This window comes from Prionailurus bengalensis, chromosome C2 (assembly GCF_016509475.1).
Source record: "Prionailurus bengalensis isolate Pbe53 chromosome C2, Fcat_Pben_1.1_paternal_pri, whole genome shotgun sequence".
Lineage (NCBI taxonomy): Eukaryota > Metazoa > Chordata > Mammalia > Carnivora > Felidae > Prionailurus > Prionailurus bengalensis.
The window spans coordinates 132,891,887-132,909,070 of NC_057350.1; the positions used below are offsets into that span (position 1 = coordinate 132,891,887).

Below are 17,184 nucleotides of genomic sequence, written 5' to 3' on the forward strand. Positions count from 1 at the left end.
AAAACGGATGTCTGTCAACTTTAAAAAAAATCATCATACAGTATTTTACCTGTCATATTTTTCAGAGATTTTTCTGGGTTCTGCTGTTGCTTGTCATTGATCATAGGATGAACAAATGGGACACTCTGTGTCTTTAGTTTAGCATCAAAATAAATGATTGTCTTTAGGTATAGGATAAACCCAATATGGTACAAACTCTTGAATGGAGAACTGCCTTAGAACTGGAAATGAATTTGGTACTATCTGTTGGGGGGCAAAAAAAGCCTTGCTGAGAAGAATCAAGTAGGCAATCATTGGTTGGCATTTTGAACTATTCCAAAGAAAAAACAGTTTTTAGAATTTTAGAAACACCTAAAGTATGATAAATCATACACATCTCTCTGTTCTGTTTTTATACGTAGTCTGTTGTAGTGAATCTTAAAGGGAATGATGGTGGTGACGATGGCATCATGATTTCTTTGATGGTTTTTGAAAAAACTATATTCTTCCCACTTAGATATTATCAATACTCCCTTCCCTTGTGCTTGTCCCCAGATAATTGGAATGTATTGGAATAGAGAAAAGATCAAGTACACTGTTTGATAGGAAATCCTCTTGAATATTTTAGGTTCTTTGTATCAGTTAGCTACTTACTGATACAGTGATGCTGTACAGCAATCAACCACAGAATCTCAGTAAATGCTTCAGTAATGTCAACTGTTATGCATCTGTGGGCTGTATGGGTGGCTCTGCTCTAGGCTTTGTATCTCCAGATTGTCTGGGGTGACAGTAATCCATCTGCCTCATTCTGGTGCCCATGTTAGATAGGGAGCAGTTATCCAGGTTATGTTCTGGGTGATGGCAGAAGCATGAGACAGCAAGCTTAGCTGTGTGGCACATTTCGAGCCTCTATTAGTGTTGTATCTGGTAATATCTCATTGGCCAGAGCAGGTTAATAAGACCGAACTAAAAGCAAGAGGCAGAGAAGTACCCTTTGTATACCATGAGCACAGTAATAGAGGTAATGTAAAGAATTAGGACCAATAATTCAAGCTCATGCCTAACTCCTGCCAAGTCATTTTGAGTTTAGCTACTTTTTGGAGGTTTTTCAATGCTTTTCCAGTCCTCATTTTGCCTGTTGTCAAAGGGAAACTACCAACCCTCCTTTGTTGGATGTATCAGAGGCCGCATGGTGCTTATGAAATTATCTAACCTCCTTCACGTGTAATTAAAAGAATTGGAAATAGCAGAACTTTGGAAACATACTTTGAACAAATTTTTTTCTCCTTTCCCCTTTTCTATAAGTAATATTAGCATGTGACAGTGTTATTTCTCTGTTACCCTAAATTTCTTACAAACTTAATATCCTCTCAATGCTGATGCTTCTGCATACTCAGAACAAATATGTGTCTCTTTATGTGTATGTATATTTTTTTGCTTTTAGAAGTTTAATTTTTTTTAAAATTTTTTTTTTAATGTTTATTTATTTTTGAGAGAGACAGAGACAGAATGCGAGTGGGTTAGGGGCAGAGAGAGGGATACGCAGGATCCGAAGCAGGCTCCAGGCTCTGAGCTGTCAGCACAAAACCCGACGCAGGGCTTGAACTCATGAGCTGTGAGATCATGACCTGAGCCGAAGTCGGACGCTCAACTGACTGAGCCACCCAGGGGGCCCTAGAAGTTTTATCTAAATCACATGTTTAAAAGTTTGAATTTTATTCAAAATCTTTGATTAGTTGAAGTTGTTGATATTCAGGTGTAATACACAATATAGTTAAAAGGGGTGAAAACATTCATTTACTTCTCTGGTTTAATCGTATATTTTAATCTCTTTAAGGATGGGCATCATGTTTTCTGCCTTTAGTTTCTACTCATAATGCCTTGTGAATGACTTTATGAAAGATATATTAGACTTGATCAAACCTTTTCATTAAAAAGAATGTCAGAGTAGTACTGTTTATATTCTTTTATGGTATTAATGCCGATATTTATGATAGGAAATATTATAATATCAGTATGTTGAGTTGAGTTTATGCCTTAGGATAATTGAGTATGTGAAAGCAGCTGATAGTAAAGTAACATTGTGGTATAATCCCTTTATTGTGTTATAAGGTGAAAATTTGTTTATCCTAAAATTTATGAGCATGGTTTAAATCCATACCTTTTTCTTTTCCTTATTAGCCCCATTTCTGTGTCATCCCAATTTGTGGATACGCTATGGTGCCGTAGGATTTATCACAGTGGTGGCTCATCAAATAAGTACAGCTGATGTATACTGCAAACTGATGCCTTACCTTAACCCGTATATTACTCAACCAATAATACAGGTATGCTTTTTCCAACTTGGAGTCAATCCTCTCCAAACTGCACCCCTTAAAAAAAGGTTTAGAGAGTCCTGTTTTTATTTAAGTTTACAAAGATTTAAATTGGGCTACACCATTTTCACGTTCCTGTAAGTTAATGTTATTTGAACAAACAGTATTAAAGGTGAGAAAAGTTCAAGAGACTTATGTTATCCATCATGTTATGCATAATATAGCCCTTACTAGTTCATACTTTATTTTCTTATGTGCAGTGTTGTGAAACATCTACTGTTAACGGGAAATGCAGTGGAAACATATATTGATGGACCTCTGCTTTTATTGTAAAAAATATAACTGATTTCAGCCAAACTCAGCATGTATAATAAATTGGAAAAAGCCTTTTACGGATGTTTGGTTTTTTGGACCACTAACTGGTTCTGATTTCTTCTCTGTTCTTTTTTTAAAAAATCTAATCTTTTAAAAATCTTATTTAATCTTTTTTTTTGTTGTTGTTGTTGTTGTTTTTGTTTTAATCTAATGACTTGTCTCCCCCGCTCCCTTCCCAGTATAGCACTTGATGATAAACTTTGGGTATTTGGTTTGTATAAGGCAGTTTTTTACCCAGCTTGTTATACCCTTCATCTTCCTGGAAAGCTCATTATCAAAATACATACCTATCTAAATTGAGTGAACTGTTGAGATATGATTCTGTTTGTTAAAATACTGTGAAATATCCAATTTTTTAGTAAAACTGTGTTTCCCTTTTGCAAATTCACATGCTTCTGGCTCCTAGTACTTTTATGTTCCAATGTACCTTCCTTTGGTTGGAGAAAATGACATTGGATATCTTCTGGAAATGAGGAGGCTTGGCTGTGCCTTCTGTCCTTTTCCTCGTAGATTTATCCGTTTCTGAGGGTCATCATTCTTTTATTTCATAGTTTGTAGAATTTCTCATTTTTATCTCAGCAATTTATATACATATATAAGGTAATATTACTAGAAAATATGCCTTTTTTATTTCTTTTATTTTTTTAAGTTTAAGTAATCTCCACACCCAATGTGGGGCTTGAACTCGACTCCAGGATCGAGAGTTGCATCTCTTCCAACTGAGCGAGCCAGGCACCCCATCCATCTTCCTTCCTTCCTTCCTTCCTTCCTTCCTTCCTTCCTTCCTTCCTTCCTAACAGAGAGCACATGTGGGAGTAGGGGAGGGGGAGGAGCAGAGGAAGAGGGAGAGAGAGAATCTTAAGCAGGCTCCATGCTGAGCATGGCACCCCTTTCTTTTAAAATTTATTGAAGTTCCCTTGGAAATCAGGTCTAGAGAGTCTTACTACTTTTAACTAGTTATTCTGTTTAGAAGTTTGTGAGGGGCACCTGGGTGGCTCAGTGATTTGAGCATTCTACTCTTGGTTTTTAGCTCAGGTCATGATCCCAGGGTTCAAGCCCTGCCTTAGCTCTCCTCTGAGTGTGGAGCCTGCTTAAGATTCTCCCTCTGCCCCTCTCTCCCTGCTTATGCTCGCTTTCTCTAAGATAAAAAATTTAGAAGTTTGTTTATTAAACTCTTATAAAACAGTGTGGAGAAAGTATCCTTGGGAATTAAAAATTACTTGCGTTTGTAATAACTTAGTGGTGGTTTATTATAATCTGACATTAAAAAATAAATCTGACATTAAGTGTTTTTTAAGAAATCTGCACCACTCTCTTTGTTTTCTCAGGAAAAAATATATATTTCATATTTCATAATAAAAAGTATATATATAGTTTTATTTTTTGAGAGACCAGGATTAGGAGTTGAGAGGCTAATGATACATATGCTTCATAAATCTTACCTTTCTACAATTTGAATTAGACAAAAGATACCGTTTTATGCTGGTTTCGCCTGGCTAGTTTACCAGGTAGTTAAGTAGGTCCAAAGAAAGTCCTCTTGGTTACTGTTAGTATGCTCATCCTTTTTATTATATATGTGTTGACAAGGAGGGTGTCCTTGGGGATAATAAAAGGAAGGATTTTATGAGCTCTGTGGAGAGAGTAATATTTTTTAGAAGTGGTTGAAGCTACTGAGAAACCTAATGACTGATGGGCACCCCTGTGATGATTGAGCTTCTTTTCTTGGTCAGTACCTGTTGGCTGTTAGACCTGTGAGCCACGGGTACTTTTTTGATCTAGGAGGTCATCACATTTGGCATCCAGAAAAAGGCTCTTTGTCATTTTCTAAATTTTTCCATCCTGGGTATAGTTATTCTTCCAATATGAAAGACACAGATGTATACTCAAATGCTAACAATGAAAAGAGAAACCTTAGCTCTTAAAGGTCATTGGTATTCTTTTTTCTTCTAAGCAAAATCGCAAATGTTGGTATCTCCCATTTTCTTAGAAAATAAATACCTATGTTAACACAGGTTGTATTTACTGAATATAAAAATAACTGTAATGTATGTTGTATCTTTGGTTGATTCTTTTTATTTTTCTAATATAGATTGAAAGGAAACTTGTTCTACTCAGTGTTTTAAAAGATCCAGTAAGTCGTTCTATATTTGATTATGCTTTGAGGTCTAAAGATATTACTAGCTTGTTCAGACATCTTCACATGCGCCAAAAGAAGCGAAATGGGTCTCTTCCTGACTGCCCCCCACCGGAGGATCCTGCCATAGCACAGCTTCTGAAGAAATTGCTCTCACAGGTTGTATCACCTTTCTGAAATCTTACATTTAAACACAAATTCGCTAAGAACATTCAAGAATCCATTTAGCTATTAAATTTTTTTTGGTTGATTAAGTCACATCATAAAAAAATGAATAAAACCTGGCAAATATATACATTTGCTTTGGCATATTGGAGATGCTAGGATGATGATAAGGCATTAGTTTGAGCTAAGTAAGGAATCATGGGAGACCTGTTAAGTTTCTTTTGTGGTTATTGTCTATGTAAATAATGGAGAAAGTAGATATAACCTTAAATGTGAGTAATATTCTTGATTCAGTTCCATATTTCACCAAAAAAAAAAAATTCAATTAGAGGAAACATTGCAAAGCACAGATGCACCACAGAAAGATATTGGTTTATTTTAGTTCAAATGTAAAGAGTTCTCACTACATGCAAACATCAGAAATGATTGGGATTTATAATGCATCTTAGATTGAATAAGCCAGTTTCTGTTGTATATTAAAAGCCTATGAATTTGTATCATTTAACAGGTGATGTCAAAACTAATAAGTAATCTTTTTATTATCCTTGGAATTAGTAAGGCCTCTTTAGAAATAGTCCAGATTCAGTGTCCTGTTTTAAGAGGGATATATGGAACTTAGAGAAGTCAAGATAGAAATGAAAATGGCTGGAAATAAAGAATACAATTTATGAATAAATGTTCCATGAGCCTTAAAGCAAATACTGAGAGATAACTTTAATGATGGTCTTTAAGTCTGCAGGACATTTTGGTTAAAAGAATACTTGTCAGTCATGTCTTGTCAGCAAGAACATGAGAAAATGCTTCAGTTGCAGAGAGAATTAGATCAATTTGAAGATATAAATCCTTTCTTGTATTGTACTAGTCACTGAGTGTCCAGTGCTGTTTCAGGCTCATATGTTGCTTTAGGTGATTGAATATTGAATTATCCCATCTCCTATGGGATATTGAATATCCCATCTCCTAGGGAGCCTGGTCAATAACCATTTTGGTTCTTTTAGGTCTCAATTTGCCTGGAGGCGAGAGCTGCCTCTGAATGCCCCTTCCAGGCCAGTGGTTCTATTTCCTATATTTTAGAAGACCTAATTTGATATGACTTGAATTACTAAAGAGCTTTTTCTTTGGGTCTTCTTTTAACCTTGTCTCATACATTAGATGTATTAAATATTTTAGAAAGCAATTTATGGAAAATTGGATATTGAATCGCAGTTTTCTATTGTTTCTCTTGAGTAAGTAATCCTTATCAAAAAGACTTAAGCATATAGTAAAAACCACCCCAATTTAGATGTTTCTTTGGGTTTGGATGGTGTGATTCTTTGTACTCCTCTCTCTTCTACAAATTCTGTGTATTAAAAGCTTCTGTACTAAAATTTCACACTAAGTCATTGGTTACTTCATGAAGCCTCTCTAGCCCCTCGTTCTTGCTTTTCATCTTGCTGTGGGTATAGGTTTTGCCACTGCCATGGGTGAGAGGAGGGAGAGGGAAGGAGCAGTTTCCGTAGCCTTTTTACCTTCTGCTTCCTATTCTAAACCCTTCTACCATTGCTGCTTCCAGAGTGCCAGCCCTCATTTTTGGGTACCATGATGAAATCACTAAACTCACTGATTTGTATTTCTCTGAATATTAGTGCTTGATGTATTCATTTGTCTGTCACTTGTACCCACATTTGTATCAGTAGGGAAGGAGGAACATGTTTCCCTGTGTTTTATGTTGTTTCTGTTACTAACAGTTTTAGGAGACTCCTAAGGGTTAGTAGTACTCTGTTTCAAGGGACAGGTGCTGCTAGTAGAGGGGAGAGCAAGCCAGAGTCTCTGAGGTCCTCAGAAGAAGTAACAGCAGAACAATACCAGGCTCCATTTTTTGAGGACCTTCAACAAATCTACCGCTGCAGTTGGTGCTTTCCATATTTTGTGACTGATCTTATAACAACCTTGAACAACAGATGTTATTCCCTATTTTATAGTTAAGGAAACTGCAGCCCAAAGAGGATAGTTAAGTTGCTTATGCTCACACAGTTCATTCAGCTTAAAGCTGACATTTGAACCTAAACCAGTCTAACTCCAAATCCCTTCCTCCTTCAACATGCCATCTGGCCTCAAAATAAAGGACAGGGAGCTAAGACTGAGAGACTTGTTTGAGGTTTTTATGGACTTAGGAAGATTCCATGTGCAGTTCATTTCCTCCAGCCCCTTGCACGCCTTTTATCTGCTTCGCTTCTTTTTGGTCCCTGTGCTACCTTTCTTGGCATTATTTGCAGAGGCTTGGAGTCAGGGGGAGGCTTTGGAGGTGGGAACTGAGTCCCTATTCCTAATGTCAGGGATACAGAGGGAAGGATGCTTTTAGCCTCTGCAAATGTGAATTCTGAATACGCCTACAATTTTTCCCCCCTTGGGGTTTTACGGTGCTTTTTGTATAGGACTGTACTTGAGATGCATCATGGGTAAAACAGACTTTTCTAGACCAGCCTAGCATTGTTTCTATGGGAAAATATGTTCAGGGTTCTGGATAATAGACTTTTATTTTTTTTATTTTTAATTTAAAAAAAATTTTAAGTTTATTTGAGAGAGAGCGCGAGTGGGGGAAGGGAAGTGAGGATGGGGAGAGAGAGAATCCCAAGCAGACTCGGCACTGTCAGTGGAGAGCCTGATGCGGGGCTCGAACTCACGAACCGTGAGATCATGACCTGAGCTGAAGTCAGATGTTTAATTGACTGAGCCACCCAGGCGCCCCATGGAAAATAGACTTTTAAAGTACACTTTTGAAATATATGGTAATTAAAATCTGCCTAAACTCCAGATTTTTAATAGGATTTACCTTCTGGAGGTGATACATGGCAGGGCTGTTTTGGAATCTCATTCACAAGAACTGTCTGTTTTATTTGTATCCATTTGATCACCCGCTAATACAGAATAAGAATATTCTGATTTCTGGGGTACCTGGGTGGCTCAGTTACTTGAGCATCAGACTTCGGCTCAGGTCATGATCTCACAGTTAGTGAGTTTGAGCCCCACATCAGGCTTGCTGCTGTCAGTCTGTTAGCGCAAAGCCTGCTACAGATCCTCTGTCCCCTTCTCTCTGCCCCTCCCCACTTGCACTCTGCCCAAAATAAATAAATATGAAAAAAAAAATCAATCCTCTTTAAAAAAAAAAAAAAAAAGAATATTCTGATTTCACTCCTTTAAAAAATGGCAAATACTAAACATTTTTGATTTTTAAAAGATTTTTATTTGAATACTTTTTGACTGGTAGTATAGACACAAGGTGTAAAATTAAAAAGATATTGGAGGGGCGCCTGGGTGGCTCAGTCGGTTGGGTGCCTGACTTCGGATCAGGTCATGATCTCATGGTTCATGAGTTCGAGCCCTGCGTCGGGCTCTGTGTTGACAGCTCAGAGCCTGGAGCCTGCTTCGGATTCTGTGACACTCTCTCTCTCTCTCTCTCTTTGTCCCTCCCCTGCCTGTGCTTTGTCTCTCTCTCTCTCAAAAATAAATAAATATTAAAAAATGTTTAAAAAAATAAAAATAAAAATAAAAATAAAAATAAATAAAAAGATATTGGAAGATACATAATAAAATGTAAGTTTTCCTCCAATCTCTGATCCCCAGCCACCCAGTTTCTTTTTCTGTTGATTGTGAATTTTATGTTGTTAGAGTGCTGAATTTCTTGATACAGTGTTGGATTGTTCTGTTCTACAGTTAACTTATTTGGAATCAGTTTGATCCTTTTAAGCCTTGTTTTTTAAAAAAGTTTTAAATCCGGTATAGTTTACAGTGTTATATTAATTTCAGGTGTACAATATAGTTATTCAACAATTCTGTACATTATCCACTGCTCAAGATAAGTGTACTCTTAATTTCCTTTACCTGTTTCACTCATTCCCCCACCCCCACCCCCACCTCCCCTCTGGTAACTATCAGTTCTCTATAGTTAAGAGTTTTTGGTTTTGGTTTGTCTCTTTTTTTCCTTTGTTCATTTGTTTTGTTTCTTAAATTCCACACACGAGTGAAATCATACAGGATATGTCTTTCTCCTTTTTTAGCATTAAAGGAGATGCTTTATGTTGTTGCAAATGGCAAGATTTCATTCTTTTTAATGGCTGAGTAATATTCCCTATATATCTTACATCTTTATCCATTCATCTATCAGTGGACATTTGGGCTGTTTTCCAAGTTTTGGCTTTTGTAAATAATGCTGCAATACACATAGGAGTGCACATATCCTTTCAAATTAGTGTTTTATATTCTTTGGGTAAATACCCAGTAGTGGAATTACTGGATCATATGGGTAGCTCTATTTTTTTAAATTTTTTGAGGAACCTCCATACTGTTTTCCACAGTGGCTGCACCAGTTTGCATTCCCACCAACAGTGCATGAGGGTCCCCTTTTCTCCATATCCTTGTCAACACTTATTATTTCTTGTCCTTTTGATTTTAGTCATTCCAACTGGTGTAAGGGGATATCTCAGTGATTTTCATTTGCATTTCCCTGATGACGAGTGATCTTGAGCATCTTTTCACATGTCTGTTGGCCAGAGAGACAGACAGACTGAGTGTGAGCTGGAAAGGGGCAGAGAGAGAGGGAGGCACAGAATCTGAAGCAGGCTCCAAGCTCTGAGCTATCAGTACAGAGCTCAACTTGGGGCTCGAACTCAGAAACCGGTAGATTATGACTTGAGCTGAAGTTGGACGCTTAACTGACTGAGCCACCCAGGTGCCCTGACCTCTGCCTATTTTTTAATTGGATTATTATTTTTTTTTTTTGATGTTGAGTTATGCAAGTTTTTTTTTCTTTTCTTTATTTTTGAAATATTTTATTTATTTATTTTTTAATGTCTATTTCTTTTTGAGAGATAGAAAGAGACAGAGTGTGAGTAGGGAACGGGCAGAGAGCGTGGGAGACACAATCTGAAGGAAGCTCCAGGCTTCGAGCTGTCACGCCGCGGAGCTCGAATTCACGAACTGCAAGATCATGACCTGAGCTGAAGTCAGATGCTTAACAAATGGAGTCACCCAGGTGCCCAAGATCTTATTAAGTAATCTCTATACCCAATGTGGGGCTCGAACTCAAAACCCAAGATTTTGGAGTCACGTGCTCCACTGACTGAGCCAGCCAGGAGCCCCTATATATTTTAGATACTAACCCCTTAATGGATATATCATTTGCAAATATTTTCTCCCACTCGTTAGATGGTCTTTTTTGTTTTGTTGATGGTTTCTTTTGCTGTGCAATAGCAAAAATGTTTTTTCCCATTCATTAGGTTGTCTTTTTTAGTTATTGATGGCTTTGTTGATGCCTTCGTTTGCTCTGCAAAAGCTTTTAATATTGGGTAGTCTCAGTAGTTTATGTCTGCTTTTGTTTCCCTTGCTTGAGAAGACATATCTAGAAAAATGTTTCTATGGCCCATGTCAAAGAAATTACTGCCTATGTTTTCTAGGAATTTTATGGTTCCAGGTCTCACATTTAGGTCTTTAATTTATTTTGAGTTTATTTTTGTGTATTCTGTAAGGAAGTGGTCAGGTGTATTCTTTTGGATGTAATTGTCCAGTTTTTCCAGCATCATTTATTGAAGAGATTGGCTTTTCCCATTGTATGTTCTTGCCTCCTTGTCATAGATGAATTGACCATATGAGTATGGGTTTATTTCTAGGTGCTTTATTTTGTTTCATTGATGTATGTGTCTTTTTTTGGTGCCGGTGTCATAATGTTTTGATTACTGCAGCTTTACTTATTATTTAAAAAAAAACTTTTTTAATGTTTATTTTTGAGAAAGACACACACACACACACACACACACACACACACACACAGAGCATGAGCGGGGGAGGGGCAAAGAGAGGGAGACACAGAACCTGAAGTAGGCTCCAGGCTCTGAGCTGTCAGCAGAGAGCCTGACATGGGGCTCAAACTCACAAGCTGTGAGATCATGACCTGAGCCGAAGTCGGATGGTTAACCAAGTGAGTCACCCAGGCACCCCTACTGCAGCTTTATAGTATATCTTGAATTCCTCGATTGTGATAGCTCCAGCTTTTTTTCTTTTTTCTCAGGATTACTTTGGCTATTTGGGGTCTTTGGTGATACCATACAAATTTTAGTATTATTTGTTGTAGTGCTGTGAAACCTGTTGGTATTTTGATAGGGATTGCATTGAATCTATAGGTTGGTTTGGGTAGTATGGACATTTTAACAATATTAATTCTTTCAATTCATGAACACAGTATGTCTTCCCATTTGTGTCATTTTCTTTAATTGAATTGGGTTTTGATTAAATTGAATTTCCCATTTAATTCATCAATGTATAGTTTTCAGAATACAGGTTTTTCATCTCCTTGCTTCAGTTTATACCTAGGCATTTTTTTTATTCTTTCTGGTCCATTGTAAATGGAATTTGTTTTCTTAAGTTCTTTTTCTGCTGCTCTATTATTAGTGTATAGAAATGCAACAGATTTCTGTGTATTTATTTTGTATTCTGCAACTTACTGAGCTCATTTATCGGTACTAATAGTGTTTTGGTGGAGTCATTAGGGTTTTTTTTAATATAGTATGATATCATCTGCAAATAGTGACAGTTTTACTTATTCCTTACCAATTTGGATGCCTTTTATTTCTTTTTCATGTCCAATTGCTGCAGCTCAGACTTTCATTATTATGGTGAATAAAAGTGGTATGAGTGGACATCTCTGTCTTAGTGGATCTTAGCAGAAAAGCTCTCAGTTTTTCACCATTGAGTATGATGTTACCTGTGGGTTTTTCATATAAGGCCTTTATTATATTGAGGTATGTTCTCTCTAAACCATATTGTTGAGAGTTTTTTTTATCATGAATGGACGTTGTATCAAATGCTTTTTCTGTGCTTATTGATCATATAATTTTTTATTCTTCATTTTGTTAATTCTCCAAGATTTGCAAATCTTGAACCACCATTGCATCCCTGGAATAAATGTCCCTTGATTGTGGTGGATGATTTTTTTTAATGTATTGTTGAAATCAGTTTGCTCATGTTTGTTGAGAAATACTGTATCTATGTCAGAGATTTTGGTCTGTAGTTTTCTTTTTTTGTGGTGTCTTTGTTTGGTTTTGGTATCAGGCCATTAATGGCCCCATAGACTCAATGTGAAAGTTTTCCCTTCTCTTCTGGTTTTTGGAATAGTTTGAGAAGAATAGGTATTAACTCTTCTTTAACTGTTTGGTAGAATTCATCTGTGAAGCCAATCTGGTCCCTGACTTTTGTTTGTTGGGAGTGTTTTGATTACCGATTCAATTTTATTTCTAGTAGTTGGTCTGTTCCAATTTTCTGTTTTTAATGTATTAAGTAGATTTTTATTATAAAAACACATAAGTGTAAATATATAATATATAGGTAATATAAAGTAATATAAATATTCTGTAAATTTTTTTATAGTCTGGATTTTGTTTGCTGATACGTTGAGTATTTTTGCATTTAGATTCATAAATGATTTGTCCTTCAGTTTTCCTTTCTTATAATGTCCTTTAGGTATTTATACCAAATACTGAAAGAAAAATCCTGACTTACAATCTTGTCTTGAAATTACTCCTAATTCTTGAGAGTTTAATCTAAATCCTTCCTGTTTAGGGATGATTGTTTGCAGTGCTCTGATTTGGTGTGTGTCATATGGGAGTCTGGAAACTGTAATATGATTGTATTACTGTTTTAAGAAACAACTTTGTTTTCCCCATGGTGCATTTCTAGCTTTTTTTAATTGAGAAAATTCGCACAGAAAATAATTTACATTTTCATCATCCTGCATTCCATGCCCATTAGCAATTATTCCCCGTTTACTTCTCTCTGCAGCCCCTTGCAACCACTAAATCTACTTTCTGTTTCTAGGAATTTGTCTATTTTGGATATTTCCTGTAAATGGAATATATACAATATGTGGCACGTTTGTGTCTGGTTACTTTCATTTAGCAAAATATTTTCAAGATTGCTCCATGTTATATGGCATATGTTAATACTTCATCCCTTTTTATGGTTCTTATGATGACCCTCCTTTTGTGGGCTAGAACTGAGACCTCTCTCTTGTGAACTAAGATGTAGTCTAACAGAAAGAATCGAACTCTTACTACAGCTATGAAATTGTCTACGCTAAGCAAATTTTAGGAGGAGAAGTAAAAATAAATGAAGAATTTCAGGCCAGTGTTGGAAAAAATTCAGTTAGAGATCCCTCTATGATTATTATACTTTAATGCAATTTCATTTTATTTTTTCTTAGCTTTCTAATTTTCTAGGGTTTGTTTGTGTCCTATTGTGACTGTGGGTTGTGAATATTCTTTTAAGCTCCAGTAGGATTCTAATTAAAGCCTGAGGGGAATTGCTATTTTATTAATTTTTTTTCCATTGGCATTATAAAAACATTATAGAGGATTCTGTGGATGGTTTGAAAGTAAAGAAAAAAATGCAGAACTATTTTGTTTATCAGAATATTTCACATTGAATTATTGAAATTAAATATTTAGTATTAATTGGCTGTCCGTTTCAAGTATTCTAAGTGCCTTGAGTAGAATAACTTAACTACAATTTCAAAGTAGCCCCTCCCCCCAAATTGTAAGATGGGTGCTAATAATTACTTCATTATCTTCATTTTCTGGAATCAGTAGATGTTTAGAGAAATTGGGTAACTTGCCCAAGGTTACACATACAGTAAGTAATGGAGCTTGAATGTACGTAGGCAGTCTGACTTTAATTATACTATTTCCCTAGGGTGTGTTGCTTGCATTTGCAGGTCAGCCAGCATGTATCCATTTCTGAGGTGTATAGAATGTTTTATATACCATAGAGGGCCTTCACACGTAGTGTCTCATTTAATATTCTCAACACATCTAGGATAAGGGTGAAACATATAGACTTTCTCTTGCTTAATATTGTATTTCCAGAATTTTTGTTTAGATAGTAAATGTTTGTTTATTCAAAGTTACATATTAAACATGTACTAGATACCAGGCACTGTATTAAGTTCCTTGGAGATTTCAAAGGTGAGTTATACTTGAATGCTCCCATTTAGAAAGAAAACTAAGATATAAATTATGATACAAAATGGAAAGTGCTATAATAGAGTGTTCTGGATGATCAGAGTAGAGATGTTTTTCTGTATTGATACTTTCTTTTTCTCTTGTCTTTGTTTGCTTCATTTTACCATTTTGACTCTTAAAATTTTAAATTAGTGGTTTGACCCTTCAGTCATTCCAAGGCCTGTTATTACTTTTGGAAATAATCTCTATAACATATGTTTTATTTGGTTTTAGGGAATGACAGAGGAAGAGGAAGACAAACTCTTGGCACTGAAAGACTTCATGATGAAATCTAACAAAGCAAAGGCCAATATAGTAGACCAGAGCCATCTTCATGATAGTAGTCAGAAAGGTGTAATTGACCTAGGGGCATTAGGCATAACTGGGAGACAAGTTGATCTTGTTAAAACCAAACAGGAACCTGATGACAAGCGAGGTTGGTACATTTATATATGTGTATGTGTTTAGTGTGTTATTACTTCATAAGACTTATTTCATAAGGCATATTAGTTGTAGCTAATTAGTAGTAAAATAAGTCACATTTTCCAGATATAGAACTTTCAAGTATTGTATGTGACTCCATTACGTAACAGGCATATTTAGGGGAGGAAAAGTGGAGAATTGAATTAACAGTTAAGAGCTTATGTAACCTGTCACAATTATGGCTTTCTGTGTCAGAATCAAGATTCAAACCAAAGCTGGACTCCAAAGCCCTATTCTTAATAATAATAGAATAATGTTGCCTTTGTGGATTTACATGATTGAAGATGGAATCCTGATTTTTTAATCCTTTAAAAACCAACCCAAGTCAATAATCAATGTTAAAACGAGATAATTATCTAGTGTTAGTAGGTAATGCCCAGTGAATTGAAAAGAACAGTCTTGTTATTAACAATGAAATAACAAAAGAGTAGAGACCAGAGAAGACTTAATCGTTTCAAGTCTCTAGATTTAGAACTGTCAGCTCTGTGACAAGGATGTTGACATTGATTGTACGAGGTTTTTAAGATCTTGTGTATTCTTCCTTTAACCCTTTTTGGAGATGTACTTATTTCCAAGTACATGCATTTAAAAACCACTCTTTTCCAGTATCAGATTTTAAAGGCAGCTGAATTGTATTTAAAAATAAACCTCTAATTGTCAAACTTGGGGTAAAGTATTTGGAACTTCCATAAGTAAAGCACTCATACAGATTATAAGAAAAACACAAGCACCCCAAAAGAAAAATATTGAAGGATTTGAACTTACAACTGATAGAAGAATAGAAATGCATGTTTGAAAAGGTAGATAAATGCAAAACAATGAGATGCCATTTTCTGCCTATGTGATTAGCAAAACACTGATGATACCTGTTGTTAGCAAGGTTGTAGGGAAATAGGCATTTTCATACACTGTTGATGAGATTATAAATTGAACATGTTCTTTTTAGAAAGCAACGTTCTTACTCTTTGAGTCACTATAGTCAATTCTGAAAATTTCTCCCAAGAAAACTGACAGGCATGTGAAGAAATATGTAGAAGAATGTTCTCAGTTTAAAAAAGGAAATAATTGAAGTGACCATTAATAGGGGAATGGTTAAATAAACATTCAGTGTATTCGGTTGAGAGGAAAAAGCAGATTGTAAAATGCTTTATATTGCTTTGTACTACTTTATTTTTTTAATTTTTTTTATTAAAAAAAAAGTTTTTTTTAATGTTTATTTATTTTTGAGACCGAGACAGAGCATGAACAGGGGAGGGTCAGAGAGAGAGGGAGACACAGAATCCGAGGCAGACTCCAGGCTCTGAGCTGTCAGCACAGAGCCTAATGTGGGGTTTGAACTCACGGATGGTGAGATCATGACCTGAGCTGAAGTTGGACGCTTAACCGACTGAGCCACCCAGGCGGCCCTGTACTACTTTATTTTTGCAAAATGATATGGTAGTATATCATAAATGATACAGTGTATGAGATTTACAAAGTTATAGGGGCAACTCATTTTATATTTTGTAATTAATACTAAGAATTTTGTGTTACCGAATGTACTTTTTGTAATTGGAGAAAGATGTTTTAAAAAGATTTTCTCATCTCTTTAGTCTGGAGGTAACTATATAGCAATTGACTTTTACATTTTGTTTGTTTGTTTCCCAAGTAACGGATACTGGAAATAGGTCATATCAGTGTGGTTGGTGACATTTGAGAAAGTTGTTTTTCTTGTTCTCGAGATAAAGTGGTTATTTGAAATTGAGCCCACCTTAGGAAACTAGGAAACAATTAGGTCTAATTATTAATGCCACTGAAAGTGCATCTGTTCCATCTGCCCTAGAGATAAAGTGAGGGTTAAGGAATTGATATATAAATATAAATAGATTGGAGATCATAAAGAACAAATAGGATGTGAAGTCCATTGCTATCCCTCCCTAACCAAAAAAATAAATAAAAGTGCATATTGGTTTTAGAGGTTTCCTTTAGACTGACTATTCTGAACCTGTTTTTGTAGCTAGAAAACACGTAAAACAAGACTCAAATGTAAATGAAGAATGGAAAAGTATGTTTGGGTCACTGGAACCACCGAACATGCCACAGGCCCTACCTAAAGGGAGTGACCAGGAAGTGATTCAGACTGGGAAGCCTCCTCGTTCTGAGTCCTCTGCTGGCATTTGTGTCCCTTTGTCTACTTCTCCACAGGTACTATCATCTAGGCAATAATCCTTGTGTTTTTCAATCCCTTTCTACTGCTTTGGTTGTTTAAAGGCTGTGTACTATACTGGGAAAATCAGTATAGTGAGTTGTCCTTTAAGGGAGGACGTGTTTCTTCTTTCTTTCTTTTTTTTTCTTCAAATTTTATTTAAATTTAACTTAGTTAACATATAGTATAATACTGGTTTCAGGAGTTGAATTTAGTGATTCATCACTTACATACAACACCAGTGCTCATCACACGTGCCCTCCTTAATGCCCATCACCCATCTAGCCCATTTCCCACCCATCTCCCTCCATCAACCCTCAGTTTGTTCTCTCTAGTTAAGGATATGTTTCTTTCTAACACAGGTTTATCTTTAATTTTATAGCCAAGGGGAAGTCTAGTAATTGAAAGCATCAAGAAGGGCCTTGCGTTAGAGTGCTCCCCAATAAAGTGATCTGAAATTGTGGGTTGAAGACATCATTATGGACTGTAATTATAATTAGGTTGCAGTGAACCTTTTAATTC

General features: G+C 36.0%; 1 protein-coding gene across 2 annotated transcripts in view; it reads left to right on the forward strand.

Annotated features, from left to right (window-relative positions):
- The window catches only part of PIK3R4 (phosphoinositide-3-kinase regulatory subunit 4), a 79,730-nt gene that overhangs the window by 30,863 nt on the left and 31,683 nt on the right, over nucleotides 1-17,184 (forward strand). For both annotated transcript variants that reach the window (XM_043595422.1, XM_043595421.1), the window contains 4 exons: nucleotides 2,161-2,306; nucleotides 4,759-4,962; nucleotides 14,229-14,430; nucleotides 16,474-16,661. In XM_043595422.1, the coding sequence (XP_043451357.1) occupies nucleotides 2,161-2,306; nucleotides 4,759-4,962; nucleotides 14,229-14,430; nucleotides 16,474-16,661 (740 nt within the window). The remainder of the gene's footprint in view (nucleotides 1-2,160; nucleotides 2,307-4,758; nucleotides 4,963-14,228; nucleotides 14,431-16,473; nucleotides 16,662-17,184) is intronic.